The sequence below is a fragment of the Hypomesus nipponensis genome, chromosome 14, assembly GCF_054491055.1.
Source record: "Hypomesus nipponensis isolate SF chromosome 14, ASM5449105v1, whole genome shotgun sequence".
NCBI classification, from domain to species: domain Eukaryota; kingdom Metazoa; phylum Chordata; class Actinopteri; order Osmeriformes; family Osmeridae; genus Hypomesus; species Hypomesus nipponensis.
In genome coordinates this window covers 16549437-16572634 of record NC_140374.1, presented here as the reverse complement: position 1 = coordinate 16572634, position 23198 = coordinate 16549437, and the positions used below count along the sequence as shown (strand labels likewise).

Genomic DNA, 23198 nt, shown 5'->3' with positions numbered 1-23198 from the left:
GGTCCTGACACTGTGTTTGTTAAAAGTCTGATTCATATTGTCACATTTTTAATCGACCTTTGAGTTCGGCCAATACTATTGGTTTTAGAGGACTAATTAGGCCACACCCACGCACCTGAAATCTTCCCACAGCGGACACTTGTTTTTCCCGCGCTGTCTGGATCAGTAAGTGCTTATTGTAACAATGATATAAAACGAAGGTTCAGCAGGCATTACAAATATTGCACGGTTTTAGATACATAATCATTTTATCCGGTAGCCACCTGTCGTAAAGTCATCTCACATTTTAAATAATATAAATTAAGCTGTCCATTTGACAAGGTGGCTCTGCACTACTACCGCCGGCGGAAAGGCAGGTACTGTAAGCACTGTGTAGTTTGCACTTTTTGGGAGGCTAGCTAACTTTACAGTTGTTACTATTTCTAGTAGTAAGGCATGAAAGGTGAGGTTTATAGCTAGCTTTCACTTTGTATTGAACGTTACAGTATGTTTTAATGTTGCAGTGTGTAAATATGGCCAAAGCGAAGCGGGGCCAGAAGGCCAAAGCTAAAAAGCCCGGACAGACCTCGCCAAGTAAGAACGAAGATGGCCCCACCGATACATCCAAAAGGTGAATTTAGGATGTCTAGCTGTGTCAAGCTTGCATACATAGACACTGTTTCTAATTTACAGGATTCAAAGCAGTGTGATAGATGATTGAAAGGATGGTAGGTAGATTCTAGGTCATGCTGTTAACCACTCTCCTAGCATCATGATGATCTAAATTGCTCACTTCTGTGGCTAGCGTTAGTAGTGCTGTTTGTCGAATTTTTGCAACCTGCACATGGTTGAACACACCATTGCCCTAGCGTGCAGGCTCTCCTCTCATGTTGTCACGAAAGAAATTGAGACAAATTAAGCCTCCAAACAAAACAAGCCGCACAGACGGTCGTAAATCTCCCTCCCAGCTCAGTGCTTAAGCTCCAGAAAGTGAGTGGGCGCCGTGCATTCATTAACGTGAGGACCACAGAATTTGTTAGGGGTAGCCTACTCCATCTTTATCTGAAGAAATTGATTTACATTGATATCTGTTGCATTATGAGAAGACAAATTATGCTCCAGTCATCCGTCATTGACGTGTGTAATTAATAGGAGGAGGAAGAAAAATGGACGGCTTGTTTGTGTGAGTGGCAGCCAGCTCTGATTTCATTCGCCAAAGCTGACTGGGATTGGGTTAGGCCTCCTCATGTAGCCTAGTCGTGGCCTAAAGTATTACTTTTATCCTAGTAGATCCTACTGAATGAGACGGTTTAACTATCAACTATCTCTTCAATCCACAAGTGACAACACTAAATTCTGTTAACAGTAAACTGCAAATGAAAATTCAGGAAACACTAAAAATAGTAACTGAACTATTCTTTACTTTCTCCCGTCCTCTTATGGTGTGGTGAGTAGCAGTAAGAACAGGAAAGAGAAGGTCAAGTTAAATATAATTACAAAAACTGCCAGGTTTCTGTCAACCCATTTCAAAGTTACATATCATATACTACACAGGCTCCAATGTGTTATGGAAGCCTTCTGAAGTACTTTAGCCAAGCATTTGTCGGTCTACTTACCATTTCACAATAGTCAGACTAACAAGGAGCTTCTGGCCAATCAGATCTATGCTGTTACCAATCTTGACGTGATTATCTATTTGGATCAAATTAAATCACTTCAATGTACACATTTGAAAGTGGCAAATCGTTTTTGTCAACCCTTTCAAGTGTATGTTTTGGCTTGAGGGATGATTTTATTGATTAAATTTATTTATGTCCTCAAGGGCTATTGATGATGGAATGTCAGCAATGTCTTGCTTCCGCCCGTAAATTTTTCTATCTCCGTCAGGTCAACACAAAGAGTGTTAACTTTGAGGCTAACGGCAGGTGTGTAACACTGCTCAATTACTTTAAGACGGTGTCTGAAGAGAAGGCCAGGTAATGGTGAATGATGGTGCTACTCATCACTCACGTTCATGTTTCTTTTGCACTTCATTGACTTGATGAACATAAAAAAACTGTCCAATTGGCATCTTGCGGCTGCCATTGGAAATTAGTTTTAATCCGTTTACGTTTCTAATAGATTCAATTCATTTTGGTGTCTCTCGCTCTCACTTGCTCTCTCGCTTCTTCTGAGGTGATGTAAATTAATTTTGGTGATTTGGATGTCCAGGAGGCTGGACATAAGCCATTCCCATCTCTCAGGCACCGTTAAGCTGTCTCTCAGGAAATTAATTTCTTGCTGTATTGAAGAAAAATATCTGTGGCTTGTCAGAAATGCAATAAATGAGATGGTGTTGGGGGGGGGGAGGAGGAGAGATGGACTCCCACGGTTGGGGGAATGGGGCGGTGTGTTGGTCTTGCATTTGCCTCAGGCCTCAAACAGGATCTGGTTGAATCATGAGAAGTGACTCTGGCTGTCACTCCTGGGTGATTCCAATTCCAAGTACACTTCAGGGGAATGGACAGTTGACAAATACTTTTTCAGTTATTTTGTTTGTCTCAGTTTGATTCATTGATTTTGATTTAGACAATGGGTAAAGGCTGCAGTGCTGAGGGGTGTTTTTCTGCCTCCCCTTACACAGTGGTACCCTTCTAACTTGATAATTACTGAGAACATGATTACATGACCTTTTTTATTACTTTAGTGGAGGCCTTTACATTTACATTTTTACATTTAGTCATTTAGCAGACGCTCTTATTCAGAGCAACTTAGTCATTACAGTAAAACTTAAATGTTTCCGAGCAAAGTACAAATAGTGCATTTAGAAAGATCAAGGATCAGAAGTGCATGGTACAACAATGGTCAAAATCAAGGAACGTTCCATTTTCATTAGCCACGTTGAAAATAAAGCACATCTCAGCAACCAGGTACTGCCAACAAAAACCACACATGCACTAGGTTAACCCCCTGCCCAACAATGGATGCCGATGCTTGGATTTAATTACAGCCTTTTGGCGGTCGCGAAAATGTTCCATCAATTCTAATCAATATCCTTCTGTTCCGACGATACGTGGGCGTGAACTGTCGATGGAGGAAGCCCACTGCATGGGCCTCCAGTCTGCCCAACAGTGTTCTGTTTAGCATGTGTGAAAGGAAGCAGAAGTGTAATTTATTAGCAGTGGTTGCTCTAATTGGTTATTAATTTGGTCCATTTCTCTTTGAGCTTGAGTGTCCCTGCAGTGTAACAGCACAGTCCTGTAATTATTTTTTATTTCTAATCATTGTAATTATCCCATTATCATTCAGCTGTTTTTCAATAATGTTGTTTAATCACTGTAATTGTTATTTTGTGTGGTCACTGAATCAGCAGTGTGCACATTTAGGCTCCTTTTTTACCTGGGAAGGCCTAGATTTAGTCTACAGTTGCTCCAATTGTAGCCAGTTCATGCTGTGTTGTGGGAATTCTGCAGCTCTATTACAATTGGCATCAACAGCTGTTGACAAGTCTCAAACTTGGTTATTGTGTGTCCATCCTTCCTTTTCTCACTCCCATCTCTCTCTTTCCCTCTCCAGGTTCCACCTGGCTGTGAAGCAGGAGGAAGGAGACTTTGCTCCCCAGCAGATGGGGAGGAAGAGGAAGAGGCAGGATGTGCCCTCTGCCTCTACCATGTAAGGGCTAACGATTGAATAGGGACATGCCGAGTCCAGGTTCGTTTGATTAGTTTTTTAATGTATGTGTGTATTCTCTGTTCCCTGGATCATTTATAGGGTTCAGAAAAAGACGACATTAAAAAAGGAGGATGGTGAGGTAAGCTCGGGGACACCAAGGAAGAGAGTCAAGAAGGAGGCCGAAGAAAAGGTAAACCCCTCCCCTTTCTCCTACCTGTGTTCTACAGTAATCACACTCAACCTTTCAGTTGTGTTTTCCCTAAACCAAGGGTGAATGTGATGGTTGAGACATTGACGTCATCACATCGAAGTTGGGATTTCATAGCACCAGTGGTAAACACAGCAGAAAGCATGGAACTTCTCACCTATGGCTTCAACCCACTAAACTAAATTAGCTGAAAGCTAATCGTATTTACTGTAACAAAATGATCAATCATACATTTTCTTTTTCATAACTCTTCCAATCCAGTCAAATTCTACATAATGACAACAACCGATGTGTATCAAGTTGGAGATCAAATTTGGCTCATCTTGCCAATCCACCATACTGCATTCAGTTAGCCAAAGCTCGTCTCATGTCCGTGTCCAAGTCATTTACTCTGTAGAAGTACGTCTTCTGGGGTCTGTACTGAGGGTGCCTGTTGATGTTGGTCTTCCTAGAAGATTGAGGAGAAGGAAGAGGAGAAGACCGTCTCAACCAAGCAGAAGAGGACCAAGAAAGAGATTGAAGAGGCACGAGCTCTGAAGATAAAGAAGAAGGAGGAAGAGGAGCAGCAACGTTGGAGATGGTGAGGGGCATCATCGTCTGGGGCATTTTACAAGCAAGGATCACATGTTACTTCAACTTGGACGTGCTATTCTGACAGTTAGCTGGCCTGTCGGTCTAGTTTTGTATTAATGACAGCAGCATATGTTGAATACTTGCTTTAGGTAGTATATGATTGAATTGAAAGCTCTGTGTCTGTTTCCCTCTTGCTCTCAGGTGGGAGGAGGAAAAATATGAGTACGGGGTAAAGTGGAAGGTTCTAGAACATAAAGGACCGTGGTTCCCTCCTGAGTACCAGCCCCTGCCCAAGGATGTTCGTTTTTACTACGATGGTAAGGAGCCAGTCCAGGCCTCTCCTGCAGGCCTCTCCTGCAGGCCTCTCCTGCAGGCCTCTCCTGCAGGCCTCTCCTGCAGGCCTCTCCTGCAGGCCTCTCCTGCAGGCCTCTCCTGCAGGCCTCTCCTGCAGGCCTCTCCTGCAGGCCTCTCCTGCAGGCCTCTCCTGCAGGCCTCTCCTGCAGGCCTCTCCTGCAGGCCTCTCCTGCAGGCCTCTCCTGCAGGCCTCTCCTGCAGGCCTCTCCTGCAGGCCTCTCCTGCAGGCCTCTCCTGCAGGCCTCTCCTGCAGGCCTCTCCTGCAGGCCTCTCCTGCAGGCCTCTCCTGCAGGCCTCTCCTGCAGGCCTCTCCTGCAGGCCTCTCCTGCAGGCCTCTCCTGCAGGCCTCTCCTGCAGGCCTCTCCTGCAGGCCTCTCCTGCAGGCCTCTCCTGCAGGCCTCTCCTGCAGGCCTCTCCTGCAGGCCTCTCCTGCAGGCCTCTCCTGCAGGCCTCTCCTGCAGGCCTCTCCTGCAGGCCTCTCCTGCAGGCCTCTCCTGCAGGCCTCTCCTGCAGGCCTCTCCTGCAGGCCTCTCCTGCAGGCCTCTCCTGCAGGCCTCTCCTGCAGGCCTCTCCTGCAGGCCTCTCCTGCAGGCCTCTAGGGGAGGAAAACCAGCAGTCTGATCTGAGGCCTTGATCAGGGTGTGTGGCCTGCATGAAGGCAGTCTCAGCAGGACTTCTGATCCTGGATCAGCCTTCCCACTCTGAGGTGCTTAGTGACAGCTGATCTGTCATTCCTGTCTGCTCTCAGAGAGATGGGGAGACAGGAAGACAAACCACTATGCCCTGTCCAGGCTTACCAGGATCACACCAGCTCTGTGAACACAGAGAAGTAGATTGATCCTGGTACAGAGCAATGGATGAGCTATGACACTGCTCCCGACTTGTCAGTTTTAGTGGGGGTCCAAGAGAAGCAGTTCTATAGGACACTCTGGAGACTCCTTCCTTTCACCATTACGAACAACAACAACAAAGTTGTTTTATAGACTGATTGTGTGTGTGCACAGAGAGAGATCCAAGGACCAGCTTCTTTACTTGGGGCTGTAAAGTGAAGGGGAGCTGTTGGCTTGCTGGATCAGACATGGTTATTGAAGACCATTTGACATATTCCCCCTACTGAACGTGTGTGCACGCGCGCACTGCAGATACCTGTTATGGTTACCATTGACACCTAAAACTGTTGCTCTTGGTGTGTGTGTGTGTGTGTGTGTGTGTGTGTCTTGATCCTTGAGATGGTCTCTTCAAACATGACACACAGAAGATGCACCACTGGGATGATGGAAGGTGTGGACGTCTCTCTCCCTCTCTGTCTTATTTCAGGTCAGGAGGTGAAGCTGAGCCCTGCAGCTGAGGAGGTGGCTCTGTTCTTCGCCCAGATGCTGGACCACGAGTACACCACTAAAGAGGTGTTCCGAAACAACTTCTTCAAGGACTGGAGAAAGGTACGGGTCAGGAGAGAGTGGAGGTGGAGGGGGAGGGGGAGGGAGGGACGGGGAGATAAAGGGAATGGAAACAAATGAGATAAAGAACCGTAAGTTGTATGCCCAAGGACAAATTCCCTTAAAAGTAGGGGGGGATACAATATAGCTTCAGTATAAATGGTGCAACATATTTGTAGCACATTAAGAGTTGGCAGAGTCTGAGGATCAGGGACCCATACGCTGAGCATCATGACCCAAGTCTGAAATAGAAACTGCCTTTCATCTGAAGGTGGGCTTGGTGGAGCCCACACACAAAGTCGTGAAGTCGCCCCAGCCAATGTGCCCGGCAAACACTTTCAAGTTCCATTTGATTGGAACGAAAGGGAAATCAAACTGCGCAAGCACCCAGGTGTCAGGGTGTGAAACGGACTGAGTGGAGGGCTGGGATGCGTGCGAGGTGGTGGCATGGCGTTCTGTACACACCCCGCCCTAACCAAGCCTGAAGCCATATCATGCGGAATTAATTTTGTGCTGCTTAGTGCTCAATGCTGTTGAAAATACGATTTGTGTAAAGGCATTGATATGCTAATCCAGACAACCGTCTCCCTGCATTTGAACAAATCCAATTAAACTGTTTTATTACAACAGGAAGAAGCTCTCCTCGCTTCACTGCCCCCCAGTCTCCGCCCACTCTCGCCCTGTCAATCATTGTTAGAGACATGATTCAGTGTCTTTAAGTGGTCCCGTCTGCTGTGGCAGAAGTGTGGGGGGTATGTCACACACTGTGGCTGCACTCTGAACTGGCCTCCTAGCCTCCTCTGGACTCTGGAACTCCTATGCCACTGGTCTCCTTGACTTCTGGCAACCTAGCCCTACACATACTGGACCACCTAGCCCTCTAGGCCTTACTGGTTCCCCTAGACCACTGGCCTCTTGGCCCCTGGCCCACCTAGCCCCTTACCCCACTGGCCCCTAGAACCTGGACAGCCTAGTTCCCTAGACCACTGGCCTCCCAGTCACGCTTGAAACACTTGCCTAGTTGTATTGCTGACTGAATAAAGCAGATGTGTGTCCAACAGAAGCTAGTATTGATTGGAAGCTAGGCTGTTAACTCTGTTTGACTTTGATTTTCTCTCTCTCCCTTTGTGCCACCTTTTTATAAACACCATATAAATTGGTCTTTTAATGTGCCTTCTTTCTCCTCTCCCCCCCCCCCCCCTTACCCCGTACTCTCTCCTCTAGTTTAAGTGCTGCATCTCGGTGAAAAATAATAAATTCCCATGGCGAGAGACTATTTGATGGATGGAGGGGAGGGGGGGGGGGTGTTGTAAGCACGGAGACGGGCATACAAGGATGAGAAGAGCGAGTCGGAGACAGGAGAGTGAGTGTAATTGGTGGGTTCAGCCGTTGCCTGGCTCACAGGTCCTGCAGAGGTGGCCTTCTCGCCACTATGGGGCAGCACATTACAAGAGAGGCTGCGTGGTTGTGACTTTTCGCCTGGGAGACGATCAAATTCAATCGAATGAAAGAAGCGCGTTTGCTTGACGCCCACAGATTGACCTGTGATGCTGAGCATACGCACTCGTTGAGGTGGTTTGGTGACGTATACGGCTCCATTATGGGCTGATCTGTGATCCGCTGGTTATTGAGTAAAGGGGTGGGGGGTCGTCCTTTGTGGGGATTCTGTTTTGTGTATGTGCCTCCTACATGTTCAACAAAGTGTCGTGCGTCCTGAATCCCACCATCTTCAGGAAATGACCCACGAAGAGCGTGTACTGATCCAGGACCTGAAGAAGTGTGACTTCGGGGAACTCCACAACATGCATAAGCAGAAGGTGGAGGCCAGGAAGAGCATGACCAAGGAGGAGAAACTGGTGAGGTCAACCCTCTGTCCCAGCTGAACACAGTCCAGCTGTCCTTTTCAACATGTAGATCTCACCCAGGACCTTCTCCAGGGGCCTGCTTGAGACCAGGCTAGGCAGCACTGGATTCAATTCAGCCGTTTGTACTCGTGTAGTGCCCATTTGCAGCGAATGCTAGTGCAGTGCCCGTTATCACCCCATCCATAGCTCCTCTGCTTTGTGCACCGCAAAATGGTGACATGGTTATATTCATTATACACCTGCCAATTTTCAACTTCATAAAAAGCCCAGTTCTCAAGCTGCAGTAATTGAGCCACTGAAACACACACACACACACACTCTGAGAGACCTTCTTTAAGTTTAAAAGTATTGATTAGATTTGGTAACAACCGAGAAACTCCCACCTGTCAGATCACAGAATGGAAAGAAGGCAGCTTGTCGTTTCTCCCCCTAACCTGATCTGTGGTGTTCTCCACCTCCCCAGGTGATCAAAGAAGCCAACCAGAAGATCGTGGAGGAGTACGGCTTCTGCCTGCTCGACCACCACAGAGAGCGCATCGGCAACTTCAAGATTGAGCCCCCGAGCCTCTTCAGGGGGCGCGGGGAGCACCCCAAGCAGGGCCAGCTCAAGAAGAGGATCTGGCCCGAAGACGTCATCATCAACTGCAGCAAGTGAGACCGCAGGCCCCTGTGGCAAGCTGGGTGTCACGCTGGCTTTAGAATGCCACCGTGCGCGTGGCTGGTCAGACCTTATTAAGGAGTACTGGCGTTCCTTGTGTCCAGACAACAACATTTTAAACGTTCCTGACAATGGGATTCGTCGCTTCGCTTGTAGCTTTGGAATGGTAGCTTCGGTTTGGCAAATTAGCAACTGATACAGGGGTCTTTTTCAAACACAATCTTTTGGTAGCCAGACACCATTTCTTATTGACAGATAATTCATAAAGGGGAGGGACTTTTCTGGCATTTCTTACTACATAGACATGGCTAACTTTTAATTAAATACAATTTATGAAATACAAATGCACTCCAATGTTATGTTATCTTTCTGCCTCTTAAACGTTCTCTTTCTCTCTTTGGTCTCAAATCTCCCTCTGTAATGGTCACACTCAGAGACTCGCGCATCCCAGAGCCCCCGAAAGGTCACCACTGGAAGGAGGTTCGCCATGACAACGGGGTGACGTGGCTGGCCAGCTGGACAGAGAACATCCAGGGCTCCGTTAAATACATCATGCTGAACGCCAACTCCAAACTCAAGGTGCAACCCTGACGCCCACGGACACAGGGGGGTGGGAGGGCAGAAGGACCATAGATCATGTCTCAAACCACCTCCCAGGCTGTGCACAGAGAGAGAGGGCGAGGCAGAGAGAGAGGGCGAGGCAGAGAGAGGGGGCGAGGCAGAGAGAGGGGGCGAGGCAGAGAGAGGGGGCGAGGCAGAGAGAGGGGGCGAGGCAGAGAGAGGGGGCGGGCGAGGCAGAGAGAGGGGGCGGGCGAGGCAGAGAGAGGGGGCGGGCGAGGCAGAGAGAGGGGGCGGGCGAGGCAGAGAGAGGGGGCGGGCGAGGCAGAGAGAGGGGGCGGGCGAGGCAGAGAGGGGGGGCGGGCGAGGCAGAGAGGGGGGGCGGGCGAGGCAGAGAGGGGGGGCGGGCGAGGCAGAGAGGGGGGGCGGGCGAGGCAGAGAGGGGGGGCGGGCGAGGCAGAGAGGGGGGGCGGGCGAGGCAGAGAGGGGGGGCGGGCGAGGCAGAGAGGGGGGGAGGGCGAGGCAGAGAGGGGGGGAGGGCGAGGCAGAGAGGGGGGGAGGGCGAGGCAGAGAGGGGGGGAGGGCGAGGCAGAGAGGGGGGGAAAGCCAGCGGGTTTCCACGCCACTTATATGTAGTCAAGGAAGCTGTTGAGTTCTTTTCAGGAACTGTAGGTGTTGGCATCTTTGAACAACCACTGTTTAAACGTATTCACAACATGTTTTGTGTATCAAAATCACCATCTCTATAGTCTGCCCTGCTGTCCTGAACTGGGTTATATGTAAAGGCTGATTAACATGCAGCCTCTGTTCAATGAACACGCACAAACGGCAACCACAGAAAAGCACCGTAAAGAGCATCTCTGCTTCTAAAAATCCTAGGCAAATGACATATGGTATTCATACAAAGTGTTGTGCTTTGAAAGCACTGATGGCAACAATGGCCTGTGTTCCTTTCATTCCAGTCGTGCTTGTGTTCAGGGTGACGAGGGGCTATTCACTGACGCAGTATGAGGGTTGTTTTGTTGGTACAGGGTGTTATGCTGTACTGCTACAGTATCTAGGAGCAACACTTTAACACTTAGTTGAGGAGGACATTGTGAAAAGCAGTTTTTAATTGCAATTATTTGTTGGGCTCTTATGGGCTAATGAGTTTTTCATCAGAACTGTGTGGAGTGGGTGTTTTTGTATGGTGATGTTGACACATGGTGCCTAAAGAGGGGTGTGTGTTGGTGGATGTTTGTGTTTACGTTACATTTCTTTTATGCTCTCTTCTTAGAATCTAGTCCTACTCGATTCTCCTCTATTGTCTTCTCCTTTCCTGCATATCTGTGAAGGTTAAGTTATTCCAGTGCGTCTCCGTGACGATGACCTGTGTATTTGGGTCGGGTGGCCTGGGTCCTGTTCATTCAAATGCTAGTGGCTGGTTCCCTTGAAGGATGTGCAAACACCATGTCACTGGCCAGCTCCCACAATACTCTCCCAACGGGTAGTGTGTATGTTAGCACCACACGCCAGTGGAAACGAGGATGAACTATGGGCACGGTGTTCAAATGAAAGCTTGGTGTGTGTTTTTTGTGTGTGCGTGCTCAGGGGGAGAAGGACTGGGAGAAGTATGAGGTGGCCCGGAGACTGAAGAGCTGTGTGGCTGGCATCCGCCAGCACTACCAGGAAGACCTCAAATCCAAACAGATGGCCACCCGCCAGAGAGCCGTGGCCCTCTACTTCATCGACAAGGTCTGCCTCTGACCGCCTCTGGTGCTGTAGTCCCTAGAACCGGATGTCCTTCGACTAGGGTTGGGTATCGTTTGGGTTCTTACAGTACTGGTGCCAAATCGCTACTTTTTAAAATGGTTCCGGTTCCCAAACGGTGCGTGAACCGATACTTTAAGAGACACAAAACATTAAACAACTGCTTTTCTTTTTGTTTATCACTTGTTTTCCAGGTTCTTCAACTTTCTGTGTTCCGACTTGCATTCATGTTAATAAATGAAATGATTTTTTTCTGATTTATTCTGACACCACATGAATGCAGTATTATTTAATTAGCGATCATGTGCGCTGATTATGCTTCTGTCCGTTTCGGAGCACCAGAGGGCACATTTCAGCCCGGGCATTTAAGTGGCACCGAAATGTGCGTTTTTGAAGCGGTTATAAACTCTAGTGGTAGTTTGAACTATTCATTTGGTGTGTGTGTGTGCCCCAGCTGGCTCTGAGAGCGGGTAATGAGAAGGAGGAAGGAGAGACGGCTGACACGGTGGGCTGCTGCTCCCTGAGGGTGGAACACCTCACCCTCCACGACCGCCTGGAGGGGGAGGACTGGGTGGTGGAGTTTGACTTCCTGGGTAAAGATTGTATCCGCTACTACAACAAGGTCCCAGTCACCAAGAAGGTAAGCACTCTCTCTCTCTCGTTCGCTTAGCCATAGAACATGCTCGCTTCCTCTCGCTCGCTTAGCCATAGAACATGCTCGCTTCCCCTCGCTCGCTTAGCCATAGAACATGCTCGCTTCCTCTCGCGCTCTCTCTCCCCCCCTAAATCTCCCACACAGCCCCAGAAAGCTTGACGTTAAGATGCCCACAGGGCTCCTTGAACATGGGATTCACATTGCTCCCAGCGTTTTTAATTTGGCTCTGGAATTACAGTGTGACTAAATTCCATTATCAGTTCCCTCCAACAAGCTGTCAGTCAAGTGGATTGATGGTATGATCATTTGTATTGGCACATGGGGAGATGGATTAGTGTGGGCTAGACCCCAGGTGGTCTGGAGTTACTTCCACTGTGGACGTTGTCAGCGACTAGTTATTCACTGCAAGGTCAAGGTGGTTTTGTCAAACGAATGGGCAGAAATGCATAAACAGCCATGGAATTATTGCTTGTAAGTAGGGTTTTGACGATAATGCTATATAAAAGTCAAATCCATATTATATGCATCTGATTGAGAAGGAAAGAAAAGAGCAATTGTAAAGGATGGATAGCTGGAGGTATCCTTAGGGTTACTGCCAGTGAGCTTTAACCCTTCTAAAACCCAAATAAACTAGTCAAAACAATATTGTTGATACTCTGCTGACACTAGTTCATTATTTCCTTATAGCTGTGTATTATCGCTGTCACACATTGTTATTGTCAAATGAAGAGACTTGAATGGAAAATAAGAACTAGTTTTTTTTTTTCTGTTTCTCTTTCATCTTCAGTTATCTTGTCAGAACTGAAAATTAGACTGGATACAAACAGGAAGGTGTCTGGATCCAGACACTATTACCATTCCAAGAGAACACACTGAACACAAATTCTGGAACCTTCCAGAGATTGCAGACCAGGACATATTTGCACCTGCCAGCCTGTTTTGTTTCCGGGCAGAATGTCTCATTATTCAAATAAGCATATTTAAAAGCAACACATCAGGTAAAATTAATTAGTGTCCTGCATATCTTTGCATATGTAATGCCAGGATAGGTTAGGGCTGGTAAATGTCAGCTGGAATTGGAGGAATGTTCCGTCTCCAAACCCCTGGAGAGGGAGGGGGATGAACGGGAGGAAGGGATGGAGGTCACATGACCATCTGCAAACTCCCTGACATGGTGTGTCAACGTTTACCAAATGTACAGGGTTAAACCCAGTTTGCTGCTTATTTAAATGGAATCATGTGACCAGCCCTTGGAAGATTGTCATCCAGCCAATATCTGACTTGGGGTTGGAGTATAGGGCTGGGGTCCCCTTCTCCCTGCACACACACACACACCTCAGTTCCCTCTTTATTTCAGCAATTTTTTTATGTTGACTTGAGGCAAAATTGTAGTTCAAATCACCTAAATGCTACATATTGGCTAGCATTAATTAGCTTCTTGCATATTTTAGCAGGTTTACTTGGTACGTGGGAGGCGGGGGGGGAGATGGGTGGGAGTGGTTCATTGGAAATGTCAAATATAATTGTGCCAATCTTTACTCTGGCTCCCCTGTGAGTGAGCGGAGCAGAGGGAGAGGCATGGAGAGGGCTGTTTCCTGGCTAGAGGCCCATCTTCTGGCAGGATCAGGATCATTTGGAAGGCCCAAGTTTGCTGCTGCTTTATATGCAGTCTGGCTGGCATTTCAGCCTTTCCTGCTCTCTGTCCGTGTCTTGCTGTCGCGCTCTCTCTCACACTCGCACACTTCAAAGAGAAGAATTGAGCTTGATTTGACTTGTCGTGCACACAGTTGGCACTCCTTAGACTCTTCCCTGATTTGATTGTGTCTGATTGATTGTGCCTGAGAAGCTAAGTCAGGTTCACCCTAAGTGGCTAAACCGGCACACACGATGGTCCAGCTGGCCTCCTGGGGAGTCTGTCCTGGAGGGGGGGGGGGGGGTCTGGTCTGCTCTTGACTGTTTCTGTTGGGGTGCAGTTGTGACGTCTTCTGTTCTCGTCTCTTCCAGGTGTTTAAAAACTTGAAGCTGTTCATGGAAAATAAGCAAGGAGGGGACGATGTCTTCGACCGCCTCAATGTGAGTCAGAAACTCTTTTTTTCTATTGTGTTCTACTGCCAGAATGCCTAAACATGCCAAAAAGGAAATGTGTATTTGTGGACTCGGCAAGGAGATTACTGGGTATCAGCAGCGGCTTCACACCGACGCCTTCCTAGAAAAGAGACCGTAAGGGTGAGGAAGAAGGGACAAGTGTGGGGGGGGTGGGGCAGTTGAAATGAAGAGAGTGACGGATGAAAAACGGGTGGGAAGGCGAGGGAGGGGAAAAGAGGTGAGCAAGAACGAAAAGCAAAGACGGAACGCTGTAAGAAGTGGAGTGCGATAAGAGGAGAGAGGGGGGGAAAAAAGAGGTAGGAAGGCTGACTGAGAGGATTATAAAGGAATCCAGCCTCCCTTGGCCCCGCTGCCCCCTCCAGGCTGCAGGGCAAGGCAGGCTGCAGAGGAGCCCGGCCCCAGCAGGCCCAGGGGCTGCCGCCGAGATTGCCGTGAAATGACATGGTCCTTAGCCTCCCTGGACGAGCGGGGGCGGCGGATGGATGGACGGAGAGAATGTGAGAAGGGAGGAATGAAAAATGGCAGGGCATGTGAAGGGGAAATGTTAACCGCTGCTCAGAGCTGGCCTGATTGACACTCAAAGGCCATGTAAGGGAGGGGATACGGGGGTGGTATTAAAGTACAGCATTCAGTCACATAACGAGGCTGCCCTCCCGTCCTCTCTGGGGGTGGTTCAGAGGACCTCAGCCCCTCTTTTAGACTTGTTACCTTCAGGGGCGTGCGTGGACACGGGCGCGCACGAGAACCTGCTCGTCTTCACCGAGGGATTCGACTGGCCTGTACACATGGTGGCGTCTTGTTAAGGAAGGGCATGTGTGCGTTCAGCCTCTGGGGTGTGGAGTCCAGGCGGTGTGGTGTGGGGGGAGGAGGGGGGGGGGAAGGGGGTCTGGGATGCCTGTCTCCTGTCGCTGTAGTCCCTGTACCTTCACCAGGACATGTTGCCGTCTCTTATCTCCAACACAGCAGGTGGATGGTGCTGACCTTGCGCACACACACACACACACACACACACACACACACACAGAGAGAGATATGCATGTCCCATCTTCTGTCAGGACTTTGGGTGGGGGTCAATATCACTGTAGACCTGTGAGCTGGCAGATAAGAGATCACACACTTGTCCACGTTCCTCATCTTTCCCCTGGGCAGGACTGAAGGGAGGCACAGTCTGTCCTCACCCTGCACTGATTCAAACAGCGCGGCCATCTTCCCTCCCAGCTCGCCTCACAACACTTAAGGCCCTTAAGGACACTATTGGATTGCTTTTGGTTTATTCATCCATGTGTGGGTGTGCACCCATCTGCATTTGTGTGTGTGTTTCAGCCCTAGACCCCAGCTCTCCACTTCTAGAGCGTCTTGTTATTGGAAAGCCCTTGCTGTCAGGGCGCTGCAGTTAATGGAAATATAATTCCTGTCTTTGGCAGCTTTAACCTATGCTAATACTTGTCGAAATTGCAGTTAAGTCAGAGAAAGTAATATGATGGTCTTTTTTTAATCTCCTCGCTCCTCCAAATGATGGTGATGATAATGTACCTGGAGACTGGATGACGCCGTTTCCCTGCTGTGCAGAAACCGTGCATGAACCACAGTACTCTACTGCCACCTTGTGGCCAGCGGTCGAACTGCAGGCTCTTCTGCCAGCAGGCTTCAGTCCATGGTCACTGTGGGCTTTGAAGGATGTGTACACGTGTCAACAGTAGACTGTATGCTTCATTTATTGTGTGTGTGCAGACAGGCTTGTTGAACAAGCACTTGAGTTCCCTGATGCCAGGCCTGACTGCCAAGGTGTTCAGGACATACAACGCCTCAATCACCCTGCAACAGCAGCTCAGAGAGCTCTCCAACAGTATGCACCTCATCTCATACACACACAATAAATAAAAAAAACAGCCTAACATGCACACACCACCCCGCCACAAACGCAGCCAAAGCATTTCAGATTCTAACCAAATACACTTAAATACACATCTGTTAATTCTGATGTAAGAATCCCCAGTCTATTATCTGAATCAAACAACTTATTTGACCTCAGTGACAAACAACCAGGCAGAAAAGATGCTGTCCTACAACAGAGCCAACCGTGCAGTCGCAATACTCTGTAACCACCAGCGGGCACCGCCAAAGAGCTTTGACCAGTCCATGGCCAACCTACAGACTAAGGTGAGGAGGGAGTGAACAGTGTCCTAGAGGGAAATCCAGACTGGGGTTCTGTGCTGTAAGGGGTTACCCACCAACCATCCACCTTGGGACCTTCACCTCTGATGCAATGTAAGACATTGGGAAAGGACTCTACAAGTGAGTTGTGTAGAGGTGGCTATAGTTTACTTGTATTGTAGAATTTTTAAAGTAGTAAATTGAATATATAAAAAAAAAAATTTGGTCAGATACTTGGGATGAAGTTATTGAAGTGATTTTAGTTTTGATGGTGACTAATGTGTAGTAAGAAGCCAGTCTGAGATTCAAAAAATACATAGGGATGGTATCACAAAACAATACCATCTGTAATGTGACCATCAACAAGTAGTACAAGTGATGAGTTTAAAAAGGTGTCCTGGATTGTAGATTGATGCCAGGAGGGAGCAGCTGGTCCTGGCCAAGACCAATCTGAAGGAGGCCAAGAAGGAGGCCAAGTCCAGCTCAGACCCCAAGCTGCTGACGTGAGTTAGACACACCCTCTCTGACACACACACACACTTCTGCCTTTTTAGTTCAGTTTGATTACACACTAGGTAACGGGTTTGTGAGCTAGCATGAGGCAAAAAGGGGAATTGAGGATGTGTTGTTTTTCAGGGCGGTGGAGCGTAAGAAGAAGGCTGTGGAGCGCTGTGAAGAGCAGCTGTTAAGGATGGAGGTGCAGGCCACAGATAGGGAGGAGAACAAGCAGATCGCTCTGGGCACCTCCAAACTCAACTACCTGGACCCACGCATCAGTGTGGCCTGGTCAGAGACGAGCTCTCACTTCTCGCTCACCCCCTCTCCAATCCTTTCTCACACGCTAAGCAGTCTTTCCAACTACACACTCTCACTCATATCAGAATTTAGCTGTGTTTTATTCAGTTGGTCTTAAACATGGCCCGGGGACATGTTTGACGTTGCATTGTTCCTCTCTCCTGCAGGTGTAAGAACATGGAGGTCCCCCTGGACAAGATCTACAACAAGTCTCAGAGAGACAAGTTTGCCTGGGCCGTAGACATGACCGAGAGAGACTTCCAGTTTTAACCCGTCGCCGGACCAGGAGTTTACTGACACTGCAAGGGTTATTTGAACAGAAGTTGAAGAGGTTTTACCTGGGAATGTATTTTTTTAACACATGGTTCTTAACATTGTTTTTTCATGGTTGGTTCTTTTATAAAGAATGGTTGTTCACCATTTGGTTCATGTTAATATTGTTTTGTATTTTAGTGTTGCCAGTCAAAACAAATTTGTATGTACATATATATTCTTGATTCAAATAAAAATGTATTTGCAATAGCTGCTCATTTGAAGGACTCTTAACTTATAATGGACAGTGTATACACATAGCTTATCATCTGCACTTTACACAACCTGACAGATGAAGACACTCATTACTTGATGCATCCAGTGTTTCTTCACTGGTTGTGTCCAGAAGCATTTTTAGTGCGCCTAAGAATGACATCTTGGTTGTTCACTAAAATGCGAAAGTACTGTCATGTCAAACTGCCCCATAAACGGTTGGTCTGGCCCTTTCCATGTCAGAGAGATTCTGTTTGAAAAGGAGGGTGGGCAGACCCATGTGCCTGAACAAGCTTCTAGGTGGATGCAGCTGGTACCCGTAATGGGATTGTTTTACATTTGTGGTAATAGAATGGTTGGTCAGATACTGAGACAAAGACATTGTATTAAATAACTTCAATATAACAAATCAATTGAGTTTGGATTGCATTCCACACTTGGCACAAGCAGCACCATTTCTTGTTGCAATAACTTCAAACAGCTCATGCCATTGTTCTGTGTACAGTAGGGATTGTGTTATACAAATAAATCTACACTACATAAATGTTACTCATATTACAATAGTTCATAGAAAAAAGCATTTCACCACAAACACTCAAATCAATTTGATAGATGAAACTGGCTGCTCCTGAAAACTGTCCTTGACATGGTGTTACTTGGCAACCTGCAAAAGAGAGCACATACATTGGTTTTAGAGGTACGTTCCAGCATTCTGCGTCAAGTACATGTGCACAATGTAATCAAACAGGTCTCCTATCATCATCCCATAACATTTGTTAGGCGTTCACTTGATTTTGGACTTGGGTCTGCCTCATGTCGGTAGGGTTTATACTTTTTGGTAAGAGCTAATAAATTCTATAGTAAGATCAATTTAAAAATTAACAATGATGCACAAATAAGTCATTTAAATTATTCCAAATAGTAGATTGACCTGGGTTCAGTTTATTTTTGAATCACTATAAAACACTACAGTAGCATGTCTTCATTTCACTAAAAGGGGATCTTCGTTTAGCTTATCACCAAAATTACATGTGGGAAAAAACATGATATCTAAACTCCATATAGTTATGTGTAAGTAAACAGACAAAACACTGTTTAATGTATATCTCGTACATTGACATGTATTAAGTGGAGATGTTTCCCATTGCTCGAAGCTAATCTGCTCTGCTGTGAATAATCGATTTGAGATATTGCTCGGGGGGAAAGAGGCCTTTGGCAGTTTAGACAATGATATATGATTATAATGGTAACCTTTATAATGTCCCTTGATCCTCCTTGGGCTTATTTTCTGCTCCTTCGATCTCTTCCACACCAGCCTGTGTCATGAGGTCCGCAATGTTCTTTTCCAAGTCATCAATGCGGGTGCTCATCTCGTCAAGTGGACAGGGTTAAGAAACCAAAACAACTTGTTACTACAGCGTTCTAGAACCGCACCCTCTTAAACTATTGTAAAACATTGTGTGTGTCGTGTGGGAAACTGTCGAACTCTGTGTTGAACTTATTAGTGTTAAAGGAAACGGGACCCGTTATGCTTCTCGCAGCAATACTATTTATCATTTGTTATATGGCTGTACTGTGGCCTCGACCCAAAACTGTTAATGTACATGGTATGGAACCTAGTCACTGAAAAAGCGATACTGTTTGCCAGAAAAGGATATTTCTACCAATAATCTGGTCAGACATCGTTTGAAACTTGTCCTGCATCTGCTGCAGCAGGGTCTGGACCTAAGAGGGAGAAAGGCGATCCTTTAGACGCTAGGCAGGGATTGACGGAACAATGACAATATATTTAGTGCAATCATTTACACAGAATTAAATTACGGGTGCATTTAGAATTATTTTAACCTTAGAGAGAGATCCTCCTTCCGGGTGATCAGAACATCAATAAACTATTAGTGACCCCCGCTGGCAATTAAACCTTTACCCACGTATTTCTCAGCAAGAATTATAATGGTTAAGAACAGCTATGAAATTAGTAACGTAAACAACGGAGCGACCCATAGCTGTTGGTTAATATGAAGTGTATTATAATTACTAGCCTGCTAGGTGGTAAAGCTAGTAACATTAGCTAGCTACTGTAGCTGGGTCAAGCAAGCTAAAATTACTTACCACATTGGTGAGGTCCTGAACAGACTTAGGATCCGTTTCTGACATGGTATCCTATGCACCTTGACAGAAATTAGGATTACTGATAAATTGATTAATTAATACAGGGCAAAAACTATGGTTAGGCTTTACCAGGTTAGCAGAAAAAATGCTAAGAGATCTCAACCAAGCACCACCCTATCGCTGGGTCAGCTGTTTTCCTTTACAAATGTTTGTCGCGAGAAGCCAAACCTACCCGGAAATGGTCACAACATTTATGGGTCTTGTAGTTAGATCGAAAAACATTCAGATCGTTAAATGAACACAGAATTGCATGATGTCCATACATTTGTTATTAATTTAAAATATATAAATATTGTATATACAAATTGTGCATAAAGAAAGTACAGTAGAAGTATTTTGTTATGTGTTTGATATCGTACATTACTATTTAAATGTTTGTGTGTGCTTGTTTTCCCTCAAAAGCATATTTGTTATTAATTGATGCTAACTTTTGACTATGTAAGCACTGTTAGTCAAATTAAAAAGTAATATAAATTAAAAACTCGTTATTTAGGCTCACATATTCTCAACCTCAGGTATTCTCATTTCGTGGCAGCCTACTATGTGTTGGTATTGTGATTCGACCTAAAGCCGGTGTGCACGGATGGTATATGGACATTAGGACTGTCCAAAGAGACTTAACATAGGAAGAGGGGCATTGACTTGCTGCTCCATAATATATTGTTGATTTATTATCAAAACATAATATGTATTGTGTTACACGCAACACTGACGCTTATTTTCTGACGCCGTAAAAGCTCATTTTGTCCAGGAGGGGGCAGTGTTTAATAAGGATACAATTCGACTACTCACTAATTTTCACTCTCCCTCCTCTCTCTCTCTCTCTCTCTCTCTCTCTCTCTCTTTCTCTCTCTTTCTCAAGACTAAATGAGATGGCAAACTATTTTATGCCAAATTTGCTGTTGTACGCGTTTACATCCTAAACGCAAAGTATGGACCTACTGGATTGAAGTTAAGTGTGTTGTTTCTCGATGTAGAAAAGAACACACTGTTAAAAAGTGCACTTTACCTGCACACACTTTTGTTTTTTGTTTTTTTTGCATTGTTTATTGTAAATGTTTTTTGCAGTGAGCCAATGTGACCTGCTCCTGCCCTGTTATATAAATACATAACTAAATTTTTTGTCGTGGCATTATTGTAACGTGTCGTTATCATTGCTAACAGCATTATCCTTGATATTGGCAAAGGGATCTTTCAGTAGTAGCCTAGTATAGGCTATAGCCTTGTCGTAATACTAGCCTAGTATTTACAGGCTAGTTGTGGTTGTAAAATTGTTGTAAGTTATTGTTGTTGTAGTAGGCCTAAAGGCTAGTAGGTTATAAGCCTTTCATGACAATACATTATTGCCTTTGGTCTGTTCGACCCTTTCTCTTTACACATTGAACATCTTCGCGTGGGAATATATTCATATTGAATTAGGCTAAATGAAATAGATAGCCTACGTATGGCGAGATTCAAATAGGTGACATGTAGCAATCATATTGTGCCACTGGTTAAACAGTGATTAGGTGGAGCAAAGAATGCAATTAGTCCAGGCACAAAACCCCACTTTGTAAAATGTTGTTATAAACTTGCCTACAAGAAACCGATCTAGGCCTGTTCAATTTAGCCTATATGATATATACTTATATTTTCCATTGGCTCCATAGCAAACAATGTTTTATTTTTGTTAATTAATCTCTAACTTCAAATATATGGTTCAGAAGGTTTAATTCCCCCTAACGTGTATTAAGGTAGGCTATATTGTGTTCAAAAAATGTTTTTAAATACATTTTCCTTATGGCGATAATACGTAATAGAATAGCGATTCATAGGTTGACTTATTAAACACGCCCAATGAACCACCTTCCAGAACCCTTTTTTTATTATTAAAAGTTACCTCTGTTGAAGTAGCCTACCAGGTGTTTTAAACTTTAGCGTAGGCCTATAGCGTTCTATTTGCTTCCGTGTGTAGGCTATGGGATAATAGGACTTGCATCATGGTGACAGGCAGTTACTAAAGGGCATTCAGCTCAATCATTTTTGGCCCTTCATGTTATAGGCCTATATAACATTCAGTAAACGTTACAATGACAAACACTTCAACTGAAGGGAAATATAGTTTTCGATTGTTATGGCATGCAGTCCTTATTCATGCTATTTAAATCAAGATAAAACAACGTTTCTTCACTGATCTGAAGACATTAAGCAACTACAATTAGGCATACTGCCCATCTTTCTCACCTATAGGCCTGGTAAGATAAATGACCTAATGCAGAGGCCTATCCTTTTCATCGAGTAGTCTATGCCACAGGTTAAAACATCGTATTTGTTCCAGCTTTGAGTTTAGTTACAGACCAGCCAAGTAAGATGTGGAGTTTCAGAAACTAGTTTCAACATTAACTAAAAAGTAATTGACAACTACACGTTATACAATATTATACTTTTTCTTTTGATTTGCATCCTCGTGACTTCAAGCCCAAACGCTTACAAATTACTAGCCTAATATTTTCCAAGATGAATTGGATTTGAACAAGAACCTAGTGTAGACCATGTAGGCTACATTTACAAAGTCTATACAAACATGGCATTGACTTGAACATGCTGAACGATTGTTAATACCCTCAACCTACGTGCCCCCTTGCATCTTATTGGCACACGCGCACACCGATCTTTCGTTCAATCGGATACTGTGATTGGTCATACAACAACCTGCTACTGAAATGACGTCACTGCAGGCGAAAATTGGTACCCGAGGAAGCGCGGAGGCTGCCAGCAGATCCTGAATGACAAGCAACAGAGACGGACTTAACGCAAAGAAGACGGTGCATACTTCATCCATAGGACCCGTGTAACAGAATACCTAGCCTACATGCAATGAAGTCAAAAACAGGACACCAGAAATCAACTACTGGATCTTAGACACAAGTAAGAAAGAAAGCATGTTGGAGTGAAATGTATTTTGTCAAAGGATTTTGTGGGACCTGTTCATTCTCGTTATGACCATGTGTTGTCTATTGTCGAAGATGCGTAACTGCAGTTACAAATTATATGTTTCCTTACTTCACGGTAAATATCGATTTTTAGTTGAGTCATCCAACTAAAGCGTTGCCGTAAGGATAGAGGCGCGCCTCTGGATATAACGTAGCCTAGGCTATATAGAACTACGGACAGATCTTATTTGAGGAGACAATCCACTGGCAATAATTTATGCCACGCTGGTTTAGTTATTTGAGTCGCCAACAGACAATAGTCCATATATTATCCAAAAATTGACCATTTGAACAGTAGCCTACTCCTGATACTGATAGCCCATAGCCTATAGGTTATTGACGAGGCTACTCTCATTAAAAGTAATCTGGCCCAGGTATTAAGTAAAACTGCATTGGCTATACGACTCAAAATCAATGGTCCATATCGAATTCAATATTCAAGCTACAGACTGCGTTTTACACTGCTCACGGAAAGCCGTTGACCTGCTGCGTAGGATCATGGGTCTTGGATATACGCTGCACTCATTCACCGTCCTCCGAAACCACTCTCTCTCTCTCTCTTTTCCCTCATTCTCTTTCTGGTCCATGTCAACGGTCAAGTCTTTGAGCAAAGGACGTCCGTGATCTTACCAATGGCCTAAAAACTTCTGAAAGGACATGGGACCCGTCAGTCTGTGTTCTAGTATACAGCTTCAACGTTCAGCCTCTGTAAATGCTCAAATGATCTTATTGACCTAAAAGACAGACTCTTTAGCCTATATGCTACTAGACTACTACGAGGTTGAAATTGA

The 23198-nt window shown here is 45.7% G+C and overlaps 2 protein-coding genes across 3 annotated transcripts; one reads left to right on the top strand and one right to left on the bottom strand.

Moving 5' to 3' along the window:
* The first annotated feature begins 118 nt into the window (after positions 1-118).
* On the top strand, positions 119-17263 carry LOC146258830 (DNA topoisomerase I, mitochondrial). Of its 2 annotated transcripts, none has more exons than XM_084671291.1 (18): positions 119-352; positions 504-610; positions 3535-3630; positions 3730-3820; positions 4291-4418; positions 4613-4728; positions 6083-6204; positions 7935-8057; positions 8530-8717; positions 9159-9303; positions 10873-11016; positions 11486-11671; positions 13691-13759; positions 15524-15638; positions 15825-15952; positions 16355-16449; positions 16583-16732; positions 16909-17263. In XM_084671291.1, the coding sequence occupies exons 2-18, from the start codon at positions 513-515 to the stop codon at positions 17009-17011; spliced, it is 2097 nt and encodes a 698-aa protein (XP_084527417.1). In that variant the 5' UTR covers positions 119-352; positions 504-512; the 3' UTR covers positions 17012-17263. The 2 variants fall into 2 exon arrangements, with proteins under 2 accessions (XP_084527417.1, XP_084527416.1); XM_084671290.1 differs by having other exon boundaries at positions 119-356.
* Positions 17264-18517: 1254 nt separating this feature from the next.
* hsbp1b (heat shock factor binding protein 1b) lies at positions 18518-19596 on the bottom strand. Its single transcript, XM_084671293.1, has 3 exons — positions 19376-19596; positions 18921-18991; positions 18518-18640 (listed from the first exon to the last, which is right to left on the bottom strand). The coding sequence occupies exons 1-3, from the start codon at positions 19418-19420 to the stop codon at positions 18520-18522; spliced, it is 237 nt and encodes a 78-aa protein (XP_084527419.1). The 5' UTR covers positions 19421-19596; the 3' UTR covers positions 18518-18519.
* Between the last annotated feature and the right edge of the window lie 3602 nt (positions 19597-23198).